Genomic DNA, 25,120 nt, shown 5'->3' with positions numbered 1-25,120 from the left:
TATATATTGGAAAAAATTACGACTTTTATAAATAAAAGTCACAAAAATTTGAAACTGAGGCCCTGAATACAATAAGGGAGCATTCATTTCTAATCTCGAGCTTTAATTTTCGGATATTAATTAATGTCAGACCCGAGACTCACGACACTATTGACACTTTTTGACACGTTTTTCGTTGAGGAAACTATTTTACTAACATTCTGAAAAATGATGATGATGCTAATATTTTCTAAAATTGCACGCTAATGCAACTATTTTTTAACTTTGCCTTTGAACATATTCTGAAACTTCTTCGCTGATTGGCTAAAAGAACCAATTTGCCATGTCAGAAATCGAAATTTCAAAAGATTTCAAAATTTCTGAAGAAATTTTAAAAGATATTACTAATTTTAGAATAATTCACAGGACTTCAAAGTATTTCAAGGGGTTTTTAGGAATTTTAACAGACCTACGCGATTTTATAGGATCTCCAAGGACTTTAAAGTTTTCAAACATTTCAAGAGATTTTAAACAAGTGCTAAAGAATTTCACTGAATCTTAGGGGATTTCTAAAGATTTCATGAAATCTTATGGGGTTTCATTTCTAAAGGAATTTCGAATTTTATATTTTTTGCGTCAGTGTAATACAAATTAATTTACGTTAATGTACCCAATCAGGAGACGAAAAAACCAATTTTTTACTCAAAATTTTGATAGTGTGAAAACTTTATTTTGGACAAGAAGAAAACAACTTAAAATATTTATAAATGGAAGAATATCTTATGGTTCGAATTAGTATAGACATTTTTACATTTAAAAACTGAATGAAATTATTTTTGTTAAAATTTTTTATTATTTTCACCTGTCTCAATCTAATTTGTTTTTCACTTTTTTTATTAAAATTAAAAAAGTATGTTTATAAGGCTTAGATACTACTTTCAAATCCAAAAAATAACCAAATCGAAAAAAGTTAAATAAATTGCCTATTTGAAATGCGTTTTCCAAACCTAAAGAGGTTTTAGATCGTTTTATCAATTTTGACGTCCATTTTTCAAAAAGCACAAATTTATTCTTAAAAATTATATATTTTTAAACCTAATTTAGGTATTAAAATTAATTTTTTATTTTTGTGATATTTACCGTCTTCTTTCACAATCCTTTGAATAATTTTGAAAACATTTACCTAATTTTTATGGACAAGAGAATTAAAAAAATAAAATTATCGCATTTTTCTAGAAAACATCGAAAGATAAGCACATTAAAAAAAAGTCTACACATTTAAAAAAGTTTTATAAAAAATTCCCGTTTCTCTTTTGTGATATTTTGCTTAAAAGATGGCTTAGTCCTGCATAAAACTGATAGGATGCCTTTCAGAAAGAAGCTTTTTATAAAATCTTCTTTTCAGATTTTTAAAATTCGAAGAAAGAAATATAGAAGGTTTTTTGCAAAATTTTCTATGACTAGTGTAGAACCATAATTATTGTTGGGCATAGCAGGATCTCTTTTTATTCTAAAACATTTCGTTGAGTGATGAACTTTTTAATTACCTAATTCTATTAAAAAAAAAGAAATTCTTTGCAAACTTTGTCATTTAGAATTAATAATAGTGCTCAATAAAAACAGTTACAAATTTTATAAAACAAAAAGTAACGATAAGGTTACTTTTTTCATCATTGATAACAGTAACACGTTGCCGTTACTGATTTTGAAGTTTTCAAAGAATCTAAAATATAATAGTATATTTTAAAGGATCTTGGTGAATTTAATGAGATTTTCGAAAATTTCGTAAAATTATATAAAGTTTCAAGAGATTTAAATCTCTCTGAGGAATTGGAAATGATTTCAGAAGATTACAAATATTGCGAAGAATAAGCAGATTTCAATAAATTTTGTAAAATTTAAAGGATTGATAGGTTAAAGTGATTTTCAACGGGTTTAAGATATTTTAAGGAATTAAAAATAGTACTTTATGCAACAAGGGGTGAAACGAGCAGATGTTTCCCGCGGGTGGGTTTACTGCTCGATTCTTGAAGAGTGTGAAACTCGAGTTTGTGTATACTGTCTGAGCGAAGCGAGGGTAGTAATCACCAGAGGGGAAAACCTTCTCACTAGGGCCGTAATTACCCGAGGGACAAATCTACTTTCTCCCCGTGATGCATATAGTATTTTATTCTACTCTCGACCTTGGCCACTTTTGGCCCTGAAAAGCGGGTCCGACGTATTCCTCTATAGCTTTGATCGCGCTTCGAATTCTGATCGACCAATTTTTACTTTCGCTCCGCAAATTTCACTTCCGCCCCGAAAATCTTACTTTCGCCCCGCTAATTGTATTTTCGTCCCGCAAATTTTACGTTCGCTCCACTAATTTTATTTTCGCCCCGCTGATTTTACTTTTGCCCTGCTAATTTCAAATTCGCTCCAAATGATTTCAAATGATTTCAGTGGATTTTAAAGTTTTTAGAGTATTTTAATAGATATGAAAGTATATCACACAATTTTATGGGAGGTCTATATTATGTACCAGCTTACAAAAATAGTTAACCCCTCGATGTAATATTTAAAAAGTTGCATTACATTTTTTTCCAAGTATTTTTCCTTGTTATTTTACAATCGACACTATTTTAAATTTATCAAATGAGTCAGATGCTTGTAATATAGAAGAATTTGAATCCTTTAAAAAAAATATTTACAAAGTTCTTCTTTCTGCTTTGTCAGTGTTTTCAATTGCACTTGAGCCAAAGAATGATGTGTCCGCTTATTAAATCTAGAGCCTCAGTTATTTATTCCATGACAAAATATATGAGTTCCCTGATTTAATATACGAAAAAATTAGTTTTGAATCAAGAAAAATGTATAGTTCGTATTTGAACCAATATTTTCTTGATTCAATACTAATATTTTTTGATGATCTCAAAGTAAAATTTCTACAGCTGCAAATAAGTTCTAAATCGCAGTTAAATCATCGTTAAAAATTCAACTTTCAACAGTGAAAAGCCGTGTTAATATTTAATCTTTGGACAAAAACGTATCGATCCCAATCGATCGATTCAAATAATGTATCTTGCCAAGTTCATGTAACGACATAGTGACAGCTTGAATATCGAACGAGCAAGAAGAATTGTTACGGCATGCAGGCAGCTTGACCGCATGATCTAATACTTGCATATTTTACTAGTGCATTTTCCCTGTTGCAATTATTTGAAGTCGTTAGGATTTTAGAGAGTCTAGGCTTATAGTTAGATGCAAGAAGCCTCATATACTAGAATTCTATTATTACACTGGGTCGCTGGCTTAAACTCAGTCGGTCTTGGATCCCTGAACCGTGAGAACGTTTTTCGCACCTGAGTCGCTCAAAACCGTGATTGTGCTTGGTTTTCAATCATTTTTGTGAACTAAAACTTCCGGAAAATTAAACGCTTTCAGCGATGCCCTATTACGGGGACGGAGGCCCATATTATTATGGGAACCCATTCGCCAATCACAGTTCTTTGATGACAGGCACCGGGCGGTAAGCCTCATCAGCCCAATTAATCAAAAAATTATTTTCGCACTTCCATTTCATCATTTCTGTTGTCAAAATTCATTTTTTCATTCTTCATTAAACCTCGAATACGATTTATGGAAGCATATTATTTTCTTGACTTAAATTAGTTTTTTCAATTACAAGAAGAATTTAAGTTTCTTGATTAATTTGTGGTTCTGGAAAATTTACCAAATACATTTAGAAAGAATTGAATTTGGACAAATTTTGCAAAGTGAAATAATTTACGTTATCCGAATTAAACTTGCGCACACTCATTTAAATCTTCCCTCAAATATTTCGCTTTGAAATAAATCGGACAATTTTTTTGAAAATTTACACTTTATAGAACTTTTGGCTGCAAGTATTTTGTTTTTGGGTCAAGATAGTAATGTGTGATTTTCAATTCGATATGCACGTGCTCAAGTGTTTAATGCCGTTACCAACCATAAATCGTCAAGTGGATTTAATGATGTGTACAATACATGTCGTGACCACGCATAGATTATTTTAAATTAAGTGTACCACCGCTCTGTTATAAATCAAACCCTTTCTGGGCGAATACTATTTTTATCCCTTAATTTTAATTTAGAAAACGACTCAAAATTCTCGCAAAAATGAAAGAAAACACAATCCTGATCATGAGGTGACATTAATACACAACTTAAAATAAAAATGAAGAATTTCAGAATTTAAAATAAGAAGTATAGTAATTTCTTCCTGTAAAATGAAAAATTACATTCATTTGGTATATCGCACACTTAAAACCAAGTAATATCATGAACATAAATAATTGTTTGGCTGTCGGAAGGTCCTGAAAATAAAATTAATATCATTAAATTAAACTGTAACAAATTATTAAACAGCATAAACAGTATGAGCTGTTTTCCATCAGCTGTTTCGGAAATCTTTGTTGTGAGAAACAGTGTCGAGGCCAATTTCTCGAAAGGTTCAAGTTAAATCGGAAAGTTGAAAATGAAGAGCGGCGATGTGCCAAAATTTGGGAAATCAATCTCCTCTGGTAAACAGAGAATCCACTTTTGCTGACAACTTTATGATTGGTTACCTTAAATCGCGTTCAGTTAATACTTTTGTCACTGTACTTGATTCACTAACCGGACCACGAAGGCCCATCGCGACTTCAAAATATTTCCGAAAATCCACCTACTTTTCTGGGGTGAATTTTGGCTATGCATCAATTTTCTAATCTTCGAATCCACCAGGGACAACCTTCAAAGCCACTGCCACGGGTCTGGCCATTATTTTGTTAAAGCTAATCGAAATCACCAGAGAGAGCTTCCCACGTTATTTCGTGATATGCAATTTTCCTCGGTTATTGCTGAAATGCGGATGACTTTCAGCAATTAAGGGATAAATTATTGAGATAATTCGTTTGAATAAATTATATGCAATCATTTATTTTCGTAATTGGTCCTTAGGAGACTGGAAAATAATTAGTCTGGCTAATTTTAATTTTCATTCTAATAACAGTTTATGATTGTAAGTTTAAACTTTGAATGCATTTTCATGTTCAAATCTTTGTTTGAATTCGACAGTTTAAAGAAAATATTAGAAGTTCTTATAGTACGATTTTGATAGTAGAGTAACAATTATTATAGGTGATATTAATTAGAATGATTGTAGAAATTAAGAATGAATTTTATGGGATAACCCAACAAGTGTTCGTGAAACGTTTTTGGGCTGCATACAACGTAACGTCTTAAATTAAGCATCTAGCACATTGGTGACTGATCAACTTCCAATCGATTGAATGTCGCTCAAATAGCCATTGAGATAATGTAATCTGTTATAAGTGATACTTATGTTGAAAAATAAATTAAAAAGTTTTCAATTCAAACCCTGTAAATGTGGAATTTTTCAAACTGAAACGATAAAAAACTATATTTTCGTAAAGGACCACTTCTTGCCATTTTTCAATACCGTAAATATTGTATATTCATTATACGGTGGTCCATAAAAGGCTTTTTTATCAAATGACACCCCTAGAAAGTGTTTCTTTTAGTGTCTAAATGACCCCTGACTTTTGGACTTCTGGGTTCCCGGCAGATTAAAACAAATGTATCATTTTTATTCAAAATCTGACTTGGGAGACCTCTAAACCTTTTTTTTTTATTCCGTCAAACTCTGAGTGGTGTATTTCACCCAAAAGTGTACTGTACGCATGCCGAAGTAAAAATACACAAACTGCGATTATTTAAATAAAATAAACTTTTTGTTGACAAAAACCGACTTGGTAATTTTGACACCAAAAAGAACACTTTGTAGGGGTGCTATTGGTGAAGAAAGGCTTTTTTGGACCTTATTATATTCATTTTACCACATGCTTAGATGAATTTGAGAAGAAAATACAAATTGCTGAAATAACTCTCAAATTTCAACAAAAATTACAAGACCAGAGTGCTTTTGGAACATATCATTTATAAACATTTAAAGAAACCGCTACGTTTGGCGTATATTTTCGTTTTTTTTTCAAGCTTCAAAACGAGTTTTAGAAAATCATGAATTCCTCCAAATTTCTGCAACAAATTCCCAGGCCTATTTTGAGAAAATCTATTTTGCAAAATTTTTGTGAATAATGCACTTTAAACGAATAAGTGGAAAGACTTTGGAGCTGCCAAACCCTCAGAGTAAGTGCAAGATAATTTCACCTCGGACTTTCTCCGAATCCAAAATAGAAAGTTCATTTCCTGACTGTAAACCTCGAAATAAACTTTAAGTTGCAAAAAAACTCGTGCAAACGGTTACGAGCAAGAGAGGACATTGACTTGAAATAAGTTTAGAAATACAAAATCGATAAGAAAGAATAAAGAAGAATTCGCATTTAAAACCTTGGTTTTTTTCTCAAAAGAGTAGGAGTGAAACTTTTCGTAAGTGTTTTCAGAGAAGCCACTGACTGGTCCATTAACTAAAATAACAGGTCATATTTCTTGTCATTCGGTTTTAAAAGAAATTTCGAATATAAATGTTAATAATCATAGACTCAACTTATTGTTATGATTAAATAACTAAAATTTTAAATAATTGTTTAATCCTAATAAGATGAAAAAATCTCAGATTACTTTTATTTTTAAATTAAAGACTTAGAATCAAATGATGACTAAATTATTGCTCTATATTTGTCAGTCTATTTCTTTGAGACCATCTGTTAAAAGAAATTTATGTGCACATTATCGACATGAATGTGACGTTAAAGCTTCTCAATGATCATGTTCTCGTACACTATAAATATCAAACGACTTAGCGTTTGAGGTGTAGATGTTACGCAAAATTATGTTTATGATTCTGAAACTACAAAATCAGAATAAACAAAAAATTCGAGGAAACATGTGTTTATAAAATGAGATTCTAAATTTGAAAGCTTTCTTTTTAATTTGTAGAAGCTTCCCAGAGCGGCTCAAGTAAACCCTAATCTGCGTCAATAACACAGTCAAGTAATTGGTTAAAAAATTTAATTTAAATTAATAATAATAAATTGGAAAGCGTACACAATTCTTCATCAGTAAATACAGGGGAGGGGGACAAGTCTTCGCACGCCTCTTTTGTGACGACTGATTAAGATCTCTTAAATTTAATTATGCCGGAAGTAAAAAATGTTATTTTAAAAAAGTTGATTACTCTCGAAATTCTGTATAAAATGAACCCACAGTGTAGCCAATTTGTATATTTTTAAGTAGATGTTGCACAAATAGTGTAAATTTCAATGTTTTCTCAATAACTTCCGAAATAATCAACATTTTTCAATGTTCTTCAGTTCATTTTGAAGCTATTTTTTCACTGTAGAACATTTTATGAGTATAAATTTTTTAAAAAATTTATCATATTGCAAGAACTTGAATTTGTAACATAAATGTTGGAAAAATTGCAATATTTTTTGTGGTAAAAATGTTTTTGTAGAATCTATGAAACTTATAATCCTGAAGTTTCTATGAAATTTCTTTAAAATATATTTATTTAATTTTTATTCTGATTTGCCTACAGATAAGATGTTTTCAAATTTTTCCAACCTATTTCTTACAACTTTAAGTTCTTGCAATGTAATAGGAAATTTTTAACGATTTATACTCAAAAGCTGTTGTGGAACGGTAAAACAATAGCTTCAAAATGAGCTCAAAAGCATTAAAAGATGTTGATTATTTCGAAAGTTATTAAACTTTTAAGAAAACATTGAAATTTACACTATTTTTTTCAAGCGCATTTTATACAGAATTTCGTGAGCAATCAACCCTTTACAGAGCAATTTTTTTAGCTCTGGTATAATTGGAATGAAGAGAACTTAATCAGTCATCAAAAAAGTGATGTGCGAAGACTTTTGCCGTCCCCCTGTATATTGAGTTGGAGATATATTCTTTAAAATAATAAAATTAGAATAATTCAAATAGTATTCGTCCAAGAGGTGTTATCAAGTATTTTTCTACAGCGAAAGAAATAATTTTAGACCTTTTCACGCCCCGCTGACGAGATACTCTCCACACCTGTCGACGATTTCGGAATCTCCTTTGAGCAATCTAAGAAGATATTCCCCGGTCACGATAACTCGTCGGCCTAGGAGGACCATCGATACAGCGGATCTCGATGTTTCAACGCCAAGAACGTTATCTCGCGAGGACTCACGTCAAAGACACCATCTTCGAAGGGACAGACCGACCATCAAAATCAGATCACAGGCGATGAAAGACAATCCAGCTCTGCGAGAGATCTACCAGAAGCACGAAAAAAATGTGGGTGAACTGCTGGTGGAGAAATTCCTCATCAAAGATAAAAAATATGATCGAGATAGCAAACTTGGATTGCACCGTCAACCGTGTCTTGATCCGGATCCAGATCCAGACCCAAAAGATCCTTTCGCTGAAGCCATTCAGAGAAAAGTCACCCGGAGGTTCACCCGCAGAAGATCCTCCACTGATGTGCAATTAAATCCGGAACAGCTAGAGAGGGAACTTGCATTTGCGCAGGTACAGGCTGAGGTTTTGGATACTCTGGTTGCAGAGGAACAAGCAGAAATGGAAGTAGAAGCCCGGAAAGCCTTCGCCAAGAAGAAAACACATCGGTCTGTCCAGAATCTTCCTCTGGTTGAGGTGTGCATCAAAAGCAGGGATCCGAGCGAAACTGTGGCTGATCTTTTTCATTTGTCCAATTATTTCTATACATTTTCATTATTTCGACTAAAAACCCAACTTACTGTTTAGTCGAATTAATTAAAATATGTATATATAAATAATTGGAGAAAATAAAAAATTCCCCTTTAATTTCATTCAGGTCCCTGTTCATCAATATCAAATTAGAGAAAACGCATTAGAATTTGTAGGCCATTTATTGGATCTCAGAGGGTGGTTAAAGGTCAGGGAAAACCTGTAAATCAGAGCAAAGTCAGGGATTATGAATAAAAAATGTTAAAAGTCAGGGAATTTCTGTAAAAAGCACTATAAGTAATTTTCAAAAATAATTAGCAGTGCAACACAGTCACATTTAATCACTTTGTTGTCTAAAATCACTTTTTAATGACTTTTTTTAGATAGTCACTGAATCTTCTTAAGTTCGTTTGAAATATTTGGGAGTGTTTTCAGAGATTCCAAGAAATTTTAAATAAATTTAAATAATTTGAAAGGATTCAACATAAATTTGATTTTAGGGCATTTTTAAAAATAACAAGGGATTTTTAAGAGCTTTAAATAGTTTCAATTTTTTAAAATATTTCAAGGTTTCAAAGATTTTAAAGAATTTGAGGGTATTTTTAGAAATTCCAAGAAGTAGTCTTTATCTATACCAAATTTCAAGAATTTTAAAAAATTTTAATGGATTTAAAATATCTTAGGATATTATTAATACATTACAAAAATATTTTTATAAGTTTCTGGGATTTTTAAACAATTCAAGAAATTTTCAAGAGCTTTAGAAATTCGCAAGGAATTTCAAAAGATTTAAAAGTACAGTGAAACCCTGCAATAGCCCTCTCTTCTATATGTCTTCCGAGAATTGACGCCGCGCCGCAAGTAGGTTTAACAGGAGCTGCGCGGGGGAATATTCCAGGGCATTTTTCACTCATTTCAGTATTTTAAAAGGATTTCAAAGGATTTGAAATATTTCTAAGATTTCAAAGACTTCTAATGGTTTTAAATTTCCGAAGATATAGAACGATTTTACAGGACCTTTATGGTTTTAAGATATTTTAAAAGATTTCAAGGAAATTTATAAGATTTCCGAAGATTTCCATGATTTTAGGAGATTTTAAAAGCTCTGCAGGTAATTTAATATATTTTCTAGAATTTCAGGAAATATTATCAGATTTGAAAGAATTTCGCGGGATTTCGTAAAGAATTTATTTACGAGAAGGTGGGCAGTTGGTAGACCTTTCAAAATTTGGAAAAATTAAAAAAAATTTTGCTTTTCATTTGAATTTTTTAATTCTCTTTTACTCTTCTAAATTAACTTAATTCTATTCAATTCAATGAGTTTTTTTGTCTTTGCTTAATTCACCTTGACATTTTTTAATCTCATTGTGACTTCTTAGACATTCTAACAAACTCTTTTGAATTCCCTTAAATGTTTCTAAACTCATTTCAAAGTTACTGAATTCATTGAATTCTTTCGTATTTTTTCAATTCATTTAGAATTCATGTGGATCTTCAAGATACACTCACTTCTACTTAATTCAATGGATTATTAAGATTTTTTTATTGAATTCATCCTACATTCTTTTCAGCTCACCTTAAATTCTTAATAATTTCATCAAACTTGAATTTATTGTAAGTCTTATGAATTTATCCTGAATTTGTTGAAATTCACCTAAAATTCTTATAAGCTTCAAAGGATTGTTTTGAATTTTTTTAAATTCGAAAAAACATTAGTCATATTATTAATGCAGATTATTTACTCTTATTCACTTTAGTGACTGTTTCTGTTTAAATAGTTTACTTTTTCACTTTTTTCATGTTAATTAGGCTATGGCAGTTTTGAAAATAATAATTAAAAAATGTTAGCACAATTTGTAAAAGATTCTATATTAAAAATATTACAAGATTAGAACATTCGTCTTTAAATATTAATGGTCAGGAAAAATGAAAAATTAGTCAGGGAAAAGTCAGGAAATTTAAAAAACGAAGCTTTACGACTACATCAATTTTAAAACTTGTTCAAAAAAATGGTCGAAAACATGAAAAAAATCAGGAAAGGATTAACAGAAAAGTAAATGGCCTAGTAGTTCTGACTCGTATGATTGATTAAACCATTTTTTCAAGTCGATAAATTAAACATTGCTCTATCTTAAAATTAGGATTAATATTCTACAATGTTTAATTGGACTCGGATCAAACTCTTAAATAACCAACATACCACTAATTCTTTCGATGCGCATCTCTACCCATAGATTATTCGAGCCAACGACTCAATCCTCGAGGACGATGAAGAAGGATCCAGGATTCGAAAGAAGGTCAAGAAGAAGAAGAAAAGTGTCGACAAGTCATCACGAATGAACCACGATCAAGAAGTCTTCGATCAATCAATAACAGAGTACTCCGACAGCAAGGACGACAAAAAAACCTCAGAAGATGAAAATGACTTGCCAGCTGTTCAAAAATTTAAAGTTGAAGCCTGCAATAGCGTTGGAGACTTTTCCACTCTCTGGATTAAATCTTCTCCTGCAGACGTTCAAGCCAGAGCAATCGAACAGTTCAGGGAAAGTATTCGACTTCCTGCCCCCAAAAAACTACCAATCAGCAATTTAGAAACTGAGGCTGAGATAGTCTTACCGATTCCGAAACCTTATGTCAGAGACAACACCAGAAACAGCGTTTATTTAACACTAAAGAAACCAGAAAAGGGCGAAGAGGCTCTTGACGAGAGACTCAATCGATCAACGATGTCGAACGATACTGACGTATCGATCGATACCCAATCGAAAGTTGCCAACATCGATTCTAAAGATATCATCGAAAGTTCTGTAGAGATCAAAAGCATTTCTGATACCTTGGCCGTCAGTCTTGAGCGGAAAGTACGTACGAAGGACGTGCGGAAGTCTCCAACCCCGAACGCGACTATTCTTTCTGAGGAAAAAGACACCCTTATTCACGAGAAGAGTCTGAACTCAGATTTCGAACGAAAAATCGAACCCGATTCAAACAAAAGTGATTTAAAATTAGAATCGAGAAGCCGAATTTCATCCCCAGTGCCTCATGATAACGTGATAATTAATAAGACTGCTTATTCGAAAGAAAGTTCTCCACGAATAGAGGAACCGACTATTCCTAATCGTGAGAAAGTGATAGAAAACAATGAGAAGATTTCCGAAGAAGAATTAGTTGTCTCACGTGAAAACGAATCGCCAAAAGGACCGGAAAAAAATGATGACACCAAACCATCAACACTTTCATTAAAAGATCAGACTTACCGGAAAGAGAAGACACCCATAGAATCACCAACTAGGAGAAAATTCAAAATATCCAAGGATAAAAATTTAGTAAACGAAGAAAAAGTTTTACCATCGACTGAAGGCACAAAGTCATCAGATCTTTCATCAAAAGACAAGGCATTCTCTAAAGAGAGCAAACCTAGATTAGTGTCGCCAATTAGGGCGAAGCTCGTCTCTAAAGATAGCTCATCAAAAAGTCACCCAGAGAGGGTGTCATCACCATCGAACGAAATACCAACCGATGGAATAAAATCACCAGAGGTTTCGACAAAAGACTTGTCGATCTCAAAAGAGAACACGTCTAGTTTAGAGTCGCAACTTAAGACAAAGCTCGTCTCCAATGATAGCTCTTTAAAATCACCAGGCCTCTCGCTGAAAAGTGTATCGTCGCCGAAGAAAGTTTCAAAAGCTGGAACAAAATCTCCAGAAAGTCTGACAAGTCCTCTACCAAGTCCTTTGAGGAAAGACAAGTCTTCTAAAGAATCTACCCCTAATTTAAATTCACCCACAAAGTCGAAATTTACTTTCAAAGATTCAGCAAAAAGTCAAGTCGAAAAAGCGACACCGCCATCTACTGATGAAACCAAAACTCCAGTCAAGGACAAGATTTTACTGAAAGAGAAAAAGAAGCTTAGAATTTCCAGAGATACTTCACCAATAACTCCTACAGAAAAATTAGGTATATCAAGTGAGGTTTCAGCAGACCTTACAGACTGTGATATACCACAAAACGTTACTGAAACAAGTTCGGAAATAGATTTCTGGAGTGAAATAAAATCTAAAGAAGATATGGATATGTCTGCAAAATCGAAACCTGGTGAGTTACAAGAGAGGACTGCTACGATTATTAAAAAAACAAACCCAGTTGTTCCAGTAGCAGAAGATGATATTAGTAATATAGTAACAAAAACTACTAATGAAACGAAGGAATTACAAAAACCAGAGGTTAAAATTGAGACGAATGGTGTAAGCAGGAAATTTTCAAAGCCAGAGCCCCTAGATTTGAGCAAAATTCGTCAATCCTCAGATTCTTTCAAAAGTCTTCCAGTTTCTCTCTCCGCTTCTCAAGTCTCAACACCTTTGTCTGAAGTGTCTTTATCGGATGCACAGAAACAAATGTCTACTGACACATCAATTCAAGATGAAGATGACGGTTTGGCAACCCCAACCAACGAGTCAATCACCAAGATGACTAAGTGGAATAACCACGACAATCTTTCAAATCTAAACGATCTGGAAAAGGACCTGACAACCATGCCAGGAAATAAATTAATCAGCAGCACTAACAGCAGCCCGGCAGATTCGAAGAAGAAAAAGAAGAAGATCGTCAAAAGGAAAAAGTCTTCGACTAAATCTGATAGTACTGAAACTGGCAGTGTCAAACCTTCAAGAAAAGTGTCAGACAAGAAGAAAGCTACTCCAGAATCGACAATGAAAACGTCGAATGTTCGTTCTTCCCCTCGAGATGCACCTTGTAGACCTTCTGATCTGATAAGGATCTTCTACACTACCCCAAGACAGTTAATGACAGCCACTCCTAGGGATCTTCGAAAAGTTAGAAGAGCTAAGGCCAAGAAGCGAAAACCACCACCCAGAAATGCGTCAATTAGTAGTGATAGTACTGGAAGTACTACTAGTACTCAAAGCACAACTACGAGTACAGAGGATGGCAGCAATTCTATGGACGAATTGGAACAGAAAAGAATGGCTTCGACTCGAAGCAACGATTCTGGATTTGACGGCTCGCCAAGACTCTCGAGTACATATCTTATATATGAATTAATTCTCGTATTTTTTCGTTGTTTAATGCGCACTTTGTTTTTTGCATCAGCATGAGACTTTGATGATTGGTATTAATTTTTTTCATTTCTGGTGTGAACCTAACACAGCTTTTGAGAAATAGAAAATAACATAGTTATTTTGTTGTAAGAATGGAGGCAAATTTAAATTATTTGGGAAGTACAATTTAGGGTCTTTTAAAAACTAATAGAGGAAATCCGTTTGAACAGAATGCGGTTCACTTTTGAACCTTTGTCAAGTTTTTGCAATAAGTTTTTTTAAAAGAAAAAAGAAAAAAATCACAATAAGTAATTGTGTGATTTTACAACAACAAAAAATAGAAAAATATGTTTTTGGAAATTTTCCATTGCATGGATACCAAAATCATGACTTTTTTAGTAATGATTTTCGTGATATGGCATAAATTGAAGGAATAAAAATGGCAAGTATTACAACGTTTAAACAAAATCTTTGGAATAGCTATTCAAAATCTTAAAAGTTGGTAGAAATCCGAGATTTGATTCCACCTAAATTTGAAAATTCTTAAAAACTACAGAACTTTCAAATTAAAATGCAAATAATTAATCAATTAAAGGAACACTGCCAGGGACAAAAACTGAATTAAGAATGTAACAGGCCACTACAAAGTGTACAATTAATGACAGCGGAATTATTTGAATGAGCCTGTTGAACAAATATGCGAAAGTATAGAATAAATTTAGTCACATCTTGTTACTTTAATAGACAGGGGCAACTTCGAAGTAAATTATTTTGATATAACAGAAATCTGGCACTAACAAGTCCTTCAAGTAAGAATAATACTATATCATCAACATTTTGACTTTGGACACTTTTCATCTAAAATTTTTCACTTGCAATTTTTATCTTTTGATTAAGAGATTAACATTGTAGTCGTTTTCTAATTGTAGTAGCGTTCAATTCACGCTCTATTCATTTTTGTTCTCTAATGCTGCAATTTTGTTTTTTTGCCAACTGATCTGCCAAACTAAAAGGATTGGCGCGTACAGGAAGAACAAATGATTTAAACTGAATTGAAAAGGAAACTATCGATAGAGAAAAAATTAATAAATTAATCATTTACTCAGATAAAACAGAAATCGAATAGGAAATATAAATTAATTAATTTTATCAAATAATATGCAAACGTTTTATTCTGATAATGAATCAATTAATTCACTCATTTGTCAGTTTCCAAATATGAATTAAAATTTAATTGGAAAAGTCTGACGTGTGAGTTAAATTTTGAATGGTGCTTTCGTTTCGACCATTAAACTTTCACAACAGCGAGACAAAATTCGCACTAGAAAATCTTTATACCCACAAATCGTCTCGTGGATGTCTTGCGAAATGTTTCTGAAAATTGTCCAAGGACACTGAATTGCATGCTTTCAAAACTGCTGACCGCGTCAACCTCATAAATGAATAAAACTCAAAAATAAAATATCTTTTATAAGTACTTGTCTAAAAACAGAAATCTAACATTCGCTTCCAAACCAGAAATAATTGACTTTGGCATTTGTTTAATTTCAACCGAAAAGTGTTTCTTCTATTTGTCATAAAAATATGGGTACATTTCGGTGAAATTAAATTTTAAATGTAATGGAAGCAATTGATTGGCTTCTAATTGCATCTGAAGTTTTACAAACAAATTTGGTAAAACTAGAATAATCAGATCATTTTAAAGACTGCATCCTTTGAACAGCAGACGCGCTTGTCTGTTGTTCTAATTCTAAACAGACGAACAAATCACAAATACCGAGCTCCTGCGAATGTTTATATTTTAGAAATAGCATTTTTCACCTGAATGAATGTACTTTTTTCTGAATTCAAAAAATTTAAATAGATTGCGACATGGCCTGCCATAAGAAGTGTGAAAAGTTGACAGGAAACCTCTGCGGATTGAATCAAAAGCTTGTTGCTGAAGCTTTGCAAGCTCTGAAAATAGGTGAGTTTTTAACAATCTGGAAGCAAGACAAATTTTAGCAAGTGTTTTAGTAAGTCATTTGATTGCTTCAAGAGTATTTTTCTGTGACCTCGTAATTTACAATCTTATGCTAGAAATTTTTCTTTGTGAATGCGTTTATTTCTTAAATAATTTCAGTTGAGTAATATAATTACCTTCCTAGGAGAAATAAAAAGCTTCTGGTGAAAATTTAAGTAAGAGGAATAATAAGGTCCGAAAATACATAAAAAGATTAAGAAATTTGTCATTAAAACTACAAAAATACTGAGAGGTGATGAGCCAGTCAGCAGATTTGGAAATGTGCGAATAATATATTGGGAGATATCTGACGTATATCTTAAATCGATTCGATAGCCATGACTTGTGCCAATTTTTTTGTTAAGTTTCATCTATTTCTGTTTCTTTATTTACTATCTGCTGAGATGAAAAATTTTCTCAGAAAAGGAAATTGAATCTGTCATGTTCTATAAACAATAATTTATATTTTAATAAGATTTTATATACCATTCGTCTCAAATTCAATAAGTCTAATAAAATACAAATTGATACTTCTAAACAAAATTTTTTGGCAAGAGCTGTTTTACAACTTTCTATGCAATTTCTCGTGCTGATTTTAATTTAATTTAATTATGTATGAAATTTTATTCCTTACAATGTAAATCTCCTATTTTTGAAGGAAAATGTATTATCATCAGAAAATAACAGAATTTCTTAACGTCTTTACAGACTGCATAAGGCTATGAATTAAAAAAATTTTTAATTAAATTTTTTCTGAAAAAAAGATCTTGGGCTCCGATGGGAATCGAACCTCAGAACTTCCAGTTGCCGGTCGGATGCTTTCCCATTAAGCTACTAGAGAGATCGAGAGAAGAAAGCATCTTTTTTCAGAAAAAGACGCATTGTTATGCCAGGGCTTACAAAGTCAAATTTTTCAAGGAATCTGTATCATCATCAAAGAATAACAGAATTTTTTAACGTCTTAAAGACGAAATGGAGGTATGATTAAAAAAATTTTTTCATTAAATTTTTTCTAAAAAATATCTTCTCCTTTCGCTCCGCTGCAGAAGCTCTCATTAAAAGGAGAAGATGTTGTTTCAGAAAAACATTTAGTTGAAATTTTGTAATTTATAGCTCCATCTAGCCTGTTTAAAGACGTTAAGAAATTATGTTATTCTCTGGTGATAATACAGATTCTTTGCGAAATTTGACTTATAATACCTTATATAATAATCCGTATATTTCTGAAAAAGATTCTCTCTCGATCACTCTAGTAGCTTAATGGGAAAACATTCGACCGGCAATTGGAAGTTATGTGGGTCGATTCCCAGCGGACCGAAAGCAGATCATTTCAAAAAAAATTTACTTGAGTAAATCTCCTAAATATTTGTTTGTTCGTAAGTCTATTTAAAAAAATACATTATTTGCATTTAGTTCTGTGCCTCATTTAAATTAATTATTGGATTTGTGAGTGTTATCAATGTTACTCGACGGGAAAAAGATTACCGGGTCTCATCACAGAAGAAAATGGCACCGGTGCAATTTCTCACCCTTCACAATAATTGGCAAGCGGTACTAAAACTGCCAATGCCACGTTTCACTAAGAATCTAAAATCCCACTCAGTACTTCTGTGGCCACAGCAAAGATCGCAAGTTTTCTTACATTCATTTCGCATAATCGACTGTTAAAAAAAGTTAAATCGTCCAATTATGGCGCTTACGACAGAAAACCAAACAGGTACCATTTTCGCGAAAAAGAAACGAATCTGGATCAGTTTTCAGTTTAGTCACATGCCTTCTAGATCAGCATGTGAGTTCACCAATACGAGTAAACAAATTAATAAAATAAGATCGATAAATGAAAAGAGCATTTAAAAATTAATATTTAATATTTTCAAATTTTTCCATTAGTTTCGAACTGAAAGCACGTATTATGCAAATATAGACACAAGCCTATAGTATCAGTGATCTCATACACAATTCAGATCAATAAATATCGGAATTTGGAGGTGGAATGTCTATTACTTCCTTCGGAATCTTATTTTCAATATGCAAACAAATTACGGATACAGAAAGCGGATACATTTTTTGAAATTTAAATATTTAAACTGCAGAATATAAGGTTTGAATTTAAAGTCTTTTAAATTCTTGTCAATTGGTAAACTCGCAAAAATAATTTAATATTAAACGCATTTTTTAGCGACCTTTTTCATTAAAGAAAAATGTTTTATTTTATTTTTAGAAAACAAAGAAGGCATTCTAATATTACTTCAATAGTATACATTTCAGATCTAGGTGCTCCTTGTTACGTGAAGGTTGGGAGACGATCCTTCGTTAGGAGACGTCTTCGAGCATACGGTGACCCTTTCCCGTCAAGTGAGGAGCTAAATTACATTTCACAATACTAAAATGAATTTAAATCTTAAAAGAAATATTAATTAATGAATCTATTCAGTTCATTTATAAATTCCACTTCCTAAATAAAGTTGTATATCATTCCAATAATAAATTTGAGGCACGAAATTCAAAACTAACAATATCAGCACCACGGAATGTTCTTAATAACTTTTTGAAGTACTAAGTTGTATTTGACTGAAAAGGGCTTAATGAGGCAAAAATATAAGTTCGTTCCGGGCTACACTCAGAATCTGTTGTTTGTTTTTAATCAAACATACATTTGTTCGACCTTATATCAAAGATAGAATTTGTTTGATTCTAATAAAATTGGTTTAAGTTAACCAATGGTGAGTATGAATCAATTACATTTTTGTTTGAATAAAACAAACATTTGCTTGACCATATATCGGAGATAGAATTTGTTTGATTCAAATGAAACTTATTTGAGTAAAGCAATGGTGTGTATTAATCAAATAAATTCTCTTTGAATTAAACAAACATTTATTTGACCCTATATCGATTATAGAATTTGTTTCACTCAAATGAAATTTATTTGAGTTCACCAATGGTGTGTATGAAGAAAATAAATTTCGTTTGAATCAGACAAATATTTGTTTGTATTCAACAAACATTTTTTTAACCCTATATCGAAGATAAAATTTGTTTGTTTCAAATAAAATTTGTTTGAGTTGATCAATGGTGTGTATGAATTAAATAAATTTTCTTTGGATTAAACAAACATTTATTTGACCCTATATCGATGATAGATTGTGTTTCATTTAAATGAAATTTGTTTGTGTTAAGCAATGGTGCATATGAAACAAATAAATTTTGTTTGGATCGAACAAATGTTTGTTTGAATCCTGGAACCAATGGTATGTATGAATCAAATAAAAAAACTTTTGTTTGACCCTGCCTATATCGAAGAAAGAATTTGTTTGGTTCAGATCAAATTTGTTTGAGTTAACCAATGGTGTGTACGAATCAAATAAATTTTGTATGGATCAAACAAATGTTCGTTTAAATCAAAGAACTGTTTAACCCTACATTGGAGATAGAATTTGACTGATTCTAATGAAATTTATTTGATTTTAGCAATTGTGTGTATGTATCAAATAAATGTGTTTTGGCCCTATATCGAAGATAGAATTTGTTTGATGCACATAACATTTGTTTGAGTTTAGCAACGTTGTGTATGCATCAAATAAATTTTTTTGTCATTATATCGAAGATAAAATTTGTTTGATTCTAATAAAATTGGTTTGAGTTAAGCGATGGTGTGTATGAATCAAATAAATTTTGTTTGGATCAAACAAATGTTCGTTTGAATCCAACAAACATTTGTTTAATTCAGTATTGATGATAGAATTTGAGTGAATCAAGCAAATACATGTTTGATCTTATGTCGATAATAGAATGTGTTTGATTCAAATGAAATTTGTTTGGGTTAACCAATAGTGTGTACGCACTACGCATCAAATAAATTTTGATTGGATCAAACAAATCTTTTTTTGAATCTAACAAGCATTTCCTTAACCATATATCGATGATAAAATTTGTTTTATTCAAGCGATTTTTACATTCTCATTCATGAGAGTGTAATGTAATCGTCCAAATTTTCGATCTCAGGTTTTTAATGGATTTTTACGTTTCCGCACTCACAGAATGCAAAAATCATCCAATTTTATCGGTGTCTGTCAGTCAGTCTGTCTGTCTGTATGTCTGTATGTGTGGTTACTTGAATGTTGTAGCCACGAAAACTTTTGAAGGATTTGTCTAATCAAGTCAGCCTTTGTTACACTTCTTATAGTTCCGAAAATGAAGGCTAAGTTCGTTAAGCAGATATTTCCAACAAAAATAAAAAAATTTAGAGCATTTTCAAAATTTGATACAAAATTTTCTTCAAATTTGAAATATGTTCTCAAAGTTTCATATAGATGGGTAGAATACTTGCAAATTATCCAAATAAAATTGTTTACTTTGATGAAAATTAGAATAGTTATATACTTTTGAAAATTTCGAAAATGTTCAGAGAAATAAAAAATATATATTTTTCTAAAAGTTTAAAAATTCTTAATTCATCACTAGATATCAAATATACTTAGAAACTATGTCAGTTACATTTTTCGATCAGACAAAAATTCAAAAAAACTCGAGCTGTTTCAAAATTTGAATAAAATTTTTTTATGAGTTTTAGAAATTTTTGTCAAATTTTCTGATGCGCGTCAAAAAGAATTGCAAATTATCCTAATTACATTTTTAAATTCGATAAAACATCAAAAAGTTATATGCTTTTCAACATTTTAAAAAGGGAAAAACAAATTTTTCAATAGGTTCAGAAATATCAATTCAAATTTCTATTAGATGTAAAATATATGTTTTTCTTAACTATTATCATGAAATTTTGTAATTGGAAAAAAGTTCCAAAAGTTGGATCATATTCAACAATATGCAATTTTGATTTTTTAAGAGATCGTCATAAGTTTAAAACGTTATTTTTAGTAGATTTTAATAAGATTTACAAATTATTTTGATGAAGTTTTTCAAGTGGACACGAATTATCGAGCGCGAAGCGCGAGTTTCGTAATGAGACTATAATCGTCAAACCGTAGGTGCTTTGAGAACCTTCTTTAAAATCAAGTCGAAAAAAATGCAGTTTCAATTTATGGTTGTAATTCCTCAGAAGTTTAAATCACAGTTTTCGATTTAAGTTATAGTATTTACAATATTTGAAAAATTTTACTCAAAGTGTACGCATTAGACGTACAAAAACGAGCGCTAAGCGCGTAATGAGAATGTATCAGCGCAGCGGGCATATTTTTTGATAAGTAAAGCAATGGTGGAATAATTCAAATTTGATTACCTTTGACTGTTAATAAATATTCTGTTACAAAAAAAATTTTTGTTAAATAATACAATTTTTTATTTTATTGTAAAATATTTACAAATAGTTTTTAATAAAAAGTAAAAATTGAAGTTTATATATTCTTTTTAAAAAAATATATATAAGTTCTAAACATTTTTTATAGATTTTTTCTGATACACAAGCATGTCTTTTTGCAATCGAAGAGCAAATTTTTAGAAAAATTGTCTTTCATAGTTAAATGGATATCACTTTTTATGCGTGCCGACACAGTGGCAATACTGTATTTAAAATATATATTTGTATTTGCAATTATCAATGTTCTGGAAGAATCGCACGTGTGAAAGATATCCAGTTGTTCTTAGAAGCATAATTCAACTGTGTAGTTTCGATGTAAATTTTTTTTATATTATTAGATGATTTTTTGTAATTAGAAAATGTATTATTTTATTTATACTTTTAAAAATTCTACATTTGAAGCAATTATCAAATCACAAATCTGGTTTTAAATAAATTAAATTACATGTTTTAAATTAGGTGTGTATATTAAAAATAAAAAAAATATCTATTATTACCAGCTGCAAAAAAATGTTATATAGTTGAATAAGATGTTGAAAAGATAGTTGAAATAGTTAGATGTGAAAATATCAGAAAATAATTTTTTCTGTTTTGGAGGGCGGAAAAACCAAATGATCCTCGTCCAACTATCTGAAATTGTTTGCATCTGGTAATAATATATATTAATTTTTCATATACACACAGAATGTAAATTATGATATTTAATTTATTTAGATCCAGGTTTGAGATTTTAACATTGTTTCAAATATAAAATAAAATTTTTAAATGTAATTAGAAAATAAATTTTTTAATTATAAAAAATTATCTAACCATAAAAAAAACTTACGTGGATCTAAACAGTCAAATTCGTGTTCTTCGATTTAAAAAAAAGACATGTGTATGAAAAATAATCCATAAAAAATGCTTAGAAGTTACATGATTTCGTGAAAAAATATATGAATTTGAATTTTTACTTTTTATTGAAAATCATTTGTAAATATTTTACAATATAACAAAGAGTTCTAGTAAAAGGCATAATATAACAAATTAAAACGAACGTTATTTAACCGAAATTAGTTTTCTTATTAAAATGGTTTTAAAAGTCAATGGTAATTAAACTTGTCTTATTTCTTTGTTCTTATGTAAGTGTCCTAGTCATTAGTTTTTAAAAACTTATAAGGAAAAAAACGATTACTTCGATTCCTTAGAGTCCCATTTAAGTCTTTAAAAATATTTTACAACCTCTAAAAATCCTTCGAAATAGCTCAAAATTTTTGAAAATGAACTGACATCTAATAAAACTCCTCGAAATATTTCCAAATAACTTTAAACCTTGTGAAATTCCAGAAAATATGTTGAAATCAATTGAAAACTCTAAAAAAAATCATTCATAGACCATGAAATCTTAAAAGATTCTTAAATCACTTAAAATCTTTAGAAAATCAGTGCAATCCCTTAAAATATTTTAAACTATCTGACAATCCTTTGGGATGTAATATGAAAAGTCTTAAAATATTTGGAAATGCTTAGAAAATCCCTACAATGTTTTTCAATACTTTGTAATTCCTGAAAATTCTTTAAAATCCATGGAAATTTTTAAGTTTTTTATGTGCCCTGAAGTATTTTGAAACCTATTGAAAATGGTTTAAATCTGTTTAAATCTCTCGAAATATCCTTAAATCTTCTTAAATTGATTAAAATGCATAGATATTCCTTGAAAGTTTTCGAAATCTTTTACAAATTTTTACATTGTGTCTAGAAATTCTTTGTAATATCTTAAATTTGAAATAATTTGAAATCCTTTAAAATATTCTAAAGTATTTCAGAAACGTTGACATCTTAAAAAACTTTTGAAAGCAAAAAGATATCGTCAGAAATCTTTAGAAAACTTAATATCTGGTGTACACTTAAAAATTTGAATGATCAACCCATCGATATTAAAGAATTAACAGCAATGAATAATTTTATTTCTTTACTAAAATGAAGTTTCTTTTTACCAAATGAGATAATTTAAGATCTATTTATAATAATTATATAAATTTGTCACTGGCAAGACTAATTAAATATTTCACTACCATAATCACCAGAAATATCACAAATTAAATTAACAATTTAACATTAATTGTAAACAAATTGAAAGATAGAAGTGATTTAATGTTTAAATTTTAAATTTAATAAATGGAACAATATCAACTAATTTGAAAGCCAGTCAGGTTTTTAAGAACAATAATTGCGAGATTCTCGAGACATTTCGTTACACCAATTTTTTGAAATAGATAATAAAAGTTCTGCTTAATAACCTCTAGGGCCTAAAATTTTGAATAGAAATCTCAAATAGAAATCTTTTTAGTAGAAAAATTTAACTTTCCCAAATGGAAATACTTTTTCTTTAAATATGTAAGACGCGACAAGTTACAGACATCAAGATAAACCTAAAACTTAGATTTTTAATCTAAAGCTTAATTGACTTTCATGAATAAAGGCGGTAAAAGGGAAGATAGCATGACTCATTTTACAAAAATAAAAAAATTCCTATTGTCTTTGCGGATGGGACACAGTAAATGTGAAATTGTGCATGGTGCCAGAATGACCTTGAAACTGATAATCTTCCGCATTCACTTATGATAATACTTGCCATTAATCAATCAATTATGCCACGTGCCTTAATACCATCGTTTGGTCTGCTCCTACTTACGTATATGTCAATGGACGCCAAGTCTATTTTTGAAAAATGTCACAGGGCCAAAAGTACTCTACATAGGTATACTTCTCAAAGCATGCCAGCTTTAAAACGAATGTTGTAGCAATTAACACTATCGTTAGGTAGAATTACAGAGGGTTCAAGCTGTCCTGAACATTCGCCACTTTCAGGAACGTGGACTAACATTTTGTTTAAACTATTCATGAATTATCTAATAATCTAAAACCAAAGTAGACAAAAAATCTGAAATAGATCCACTAAATCGGGCTTCGAAATCTGAAATTAAATTAAATAAATTATCATCTAACATAAGAATTTTGTCTGGATGCATTCCAAATTTGTTTAATTTCTTTTAACTAGGACTAGATAAGGAATATCAATTTTTGTGTAATTTAACTTAGTTTTTTTTAAAATCTTTGTACAAGATTTTCTACTAAAAAACAGAGATATGAGTGACACTCTAGGCCACATTGTAAACGTCAACTATTTTCAGTTTCCTCTGAAATGCCACTTATTTTTATTTAACTTTGAGGCATCACCTATTTTCAGCTAACTTTTAAAAGTCATCTGATCCTGATGATGACGATGATGATGATGATGATGATGATGATGATGATGATGATGATGATGATGATGATGATGATGAAAGAAAGTCTTAGTTCATATTTATCAACATATTTTTATAATTGCATTTTTTTCGTAATCTTGTTCAAGAGATTTGGGTTTTATTTACTTAAAGGTAATGGTAAGTACTGCCCAACGCAGAATATTTTTAGAATCGGCAATGTTCCATTTTGCGTTTGCAGCAATGCAATTATTCACTTGTCACTCTATTCCGCTTCTCAGACTTGTGATTGTACTCCTTACTTCCTCACGGTCTTTCCATTCTTTCGAGTACAATGACTTGCCTTTGAAATCGAAAATTTAATTTTTGGGCCAAGCCCAGAAAAATTTTAAACTAAAAGGCTGTTTTTATTTCTTCTCTATAAGACGTTTTATTTGAAGAAATCAAGAAATAATAAGATGAAGTATTCCTTAGTTTTTCGACAATAATGTCCTTTTCTTCTCTGACAAACAGTCCAAAAATGCGAAGGAGAGATTATTGGTTTGGAAATTCTGTTTGACACCAAAAGCATTAAATTAAAAGGCTTAGAGATTAGAAAGTATGCCAATTTTTATAATCTCATCATTTCTAAATTATACAAATCTAAACAGTGTTCCAATTCAAATGTTTAAAATAAGTCTTTTGACGAAAGTTACTTTTTCCATAATCTTCTACATGCCAGATAATTGTTTTTTTTTCAGTTTGTTTGCCAAACTTGCATGGTTTTTCAGTGGGTTTCTAACATAAGCTTAATTTATTATTGAACTTGTTACATAAAGTTTAAGTTACATTCCAAATATTATACTAATTTAAA

General features: G+C 30.8%; 1 protein-coding gene and 1 long non-coding RNA gene across 3 annotated transcripts in view; both read left to right on the top strand.

Annotated features, from left to right (window-relative positions):
- The window catches only part of LOC117177022 (probable serine/threonine-protein kinase dyrk2), a 49,122-nt gene that overhangs the window by 21,639 nt on the left and 2,363 nt on the right, over window positions 1–25,120 (top strand). The window contains exons 1-3 of one of the 2 annotated variants that reach the window (XM_033367478.1): window positions 3,299–3,487; window positions 7,956–8,595; window positions 10,884–13,683. In XM_033367478.1, the coding sequence (XP_033223369.1) occupies window positions 3,405–3,487; window positions 7,956–8,595; window positions 10,884–13,683 (3,523 nt within the window). In that variant the 5' untranslated portion in view covers window positions 3,299–3,404. Of the gene's footprint in view, window positions 1–3,298; window positions 3,488–7,955; window positions 8,596–10,883; window positions 13,684–25,120 lie in introns of those variants that run through there. The other variant, XM_033367479.1, reaches the window with a different exon arrangement.
- LOC117177023 lies at window positions 17,332–25,114 on the top strand. The gene is made up of 4 exons (XR_004467651.1): window positions 17,332–17,494; window positions 17,596–17,806; window positions 17,974–18,060; window positions 24,252–25,114. It is a non-coding gene; the product is annotated as an uncharacterized LOC117177023 (long non-coding RNA).

This window comes from Belonocnema kinseyi, chromosome 7 (assembly GCF_010883055.1).
Source record: "Belonocnema kinseyi isolate 2016_QV_RU_SX_M_011 chromosome 7, B_treatae_v1, whole genome shotgun sequence".
Taxonomy (NCBI): domain Eukaryota; kingdom Metazoa; phylum Arthropoda; class Insecta; order Hymenoptera; family Cynipidae; genus Belonocnema; species Belonocnema kinseyi.
This window is presented reverse-complemented; position numbering and strand designations above follow the sequence as displayed.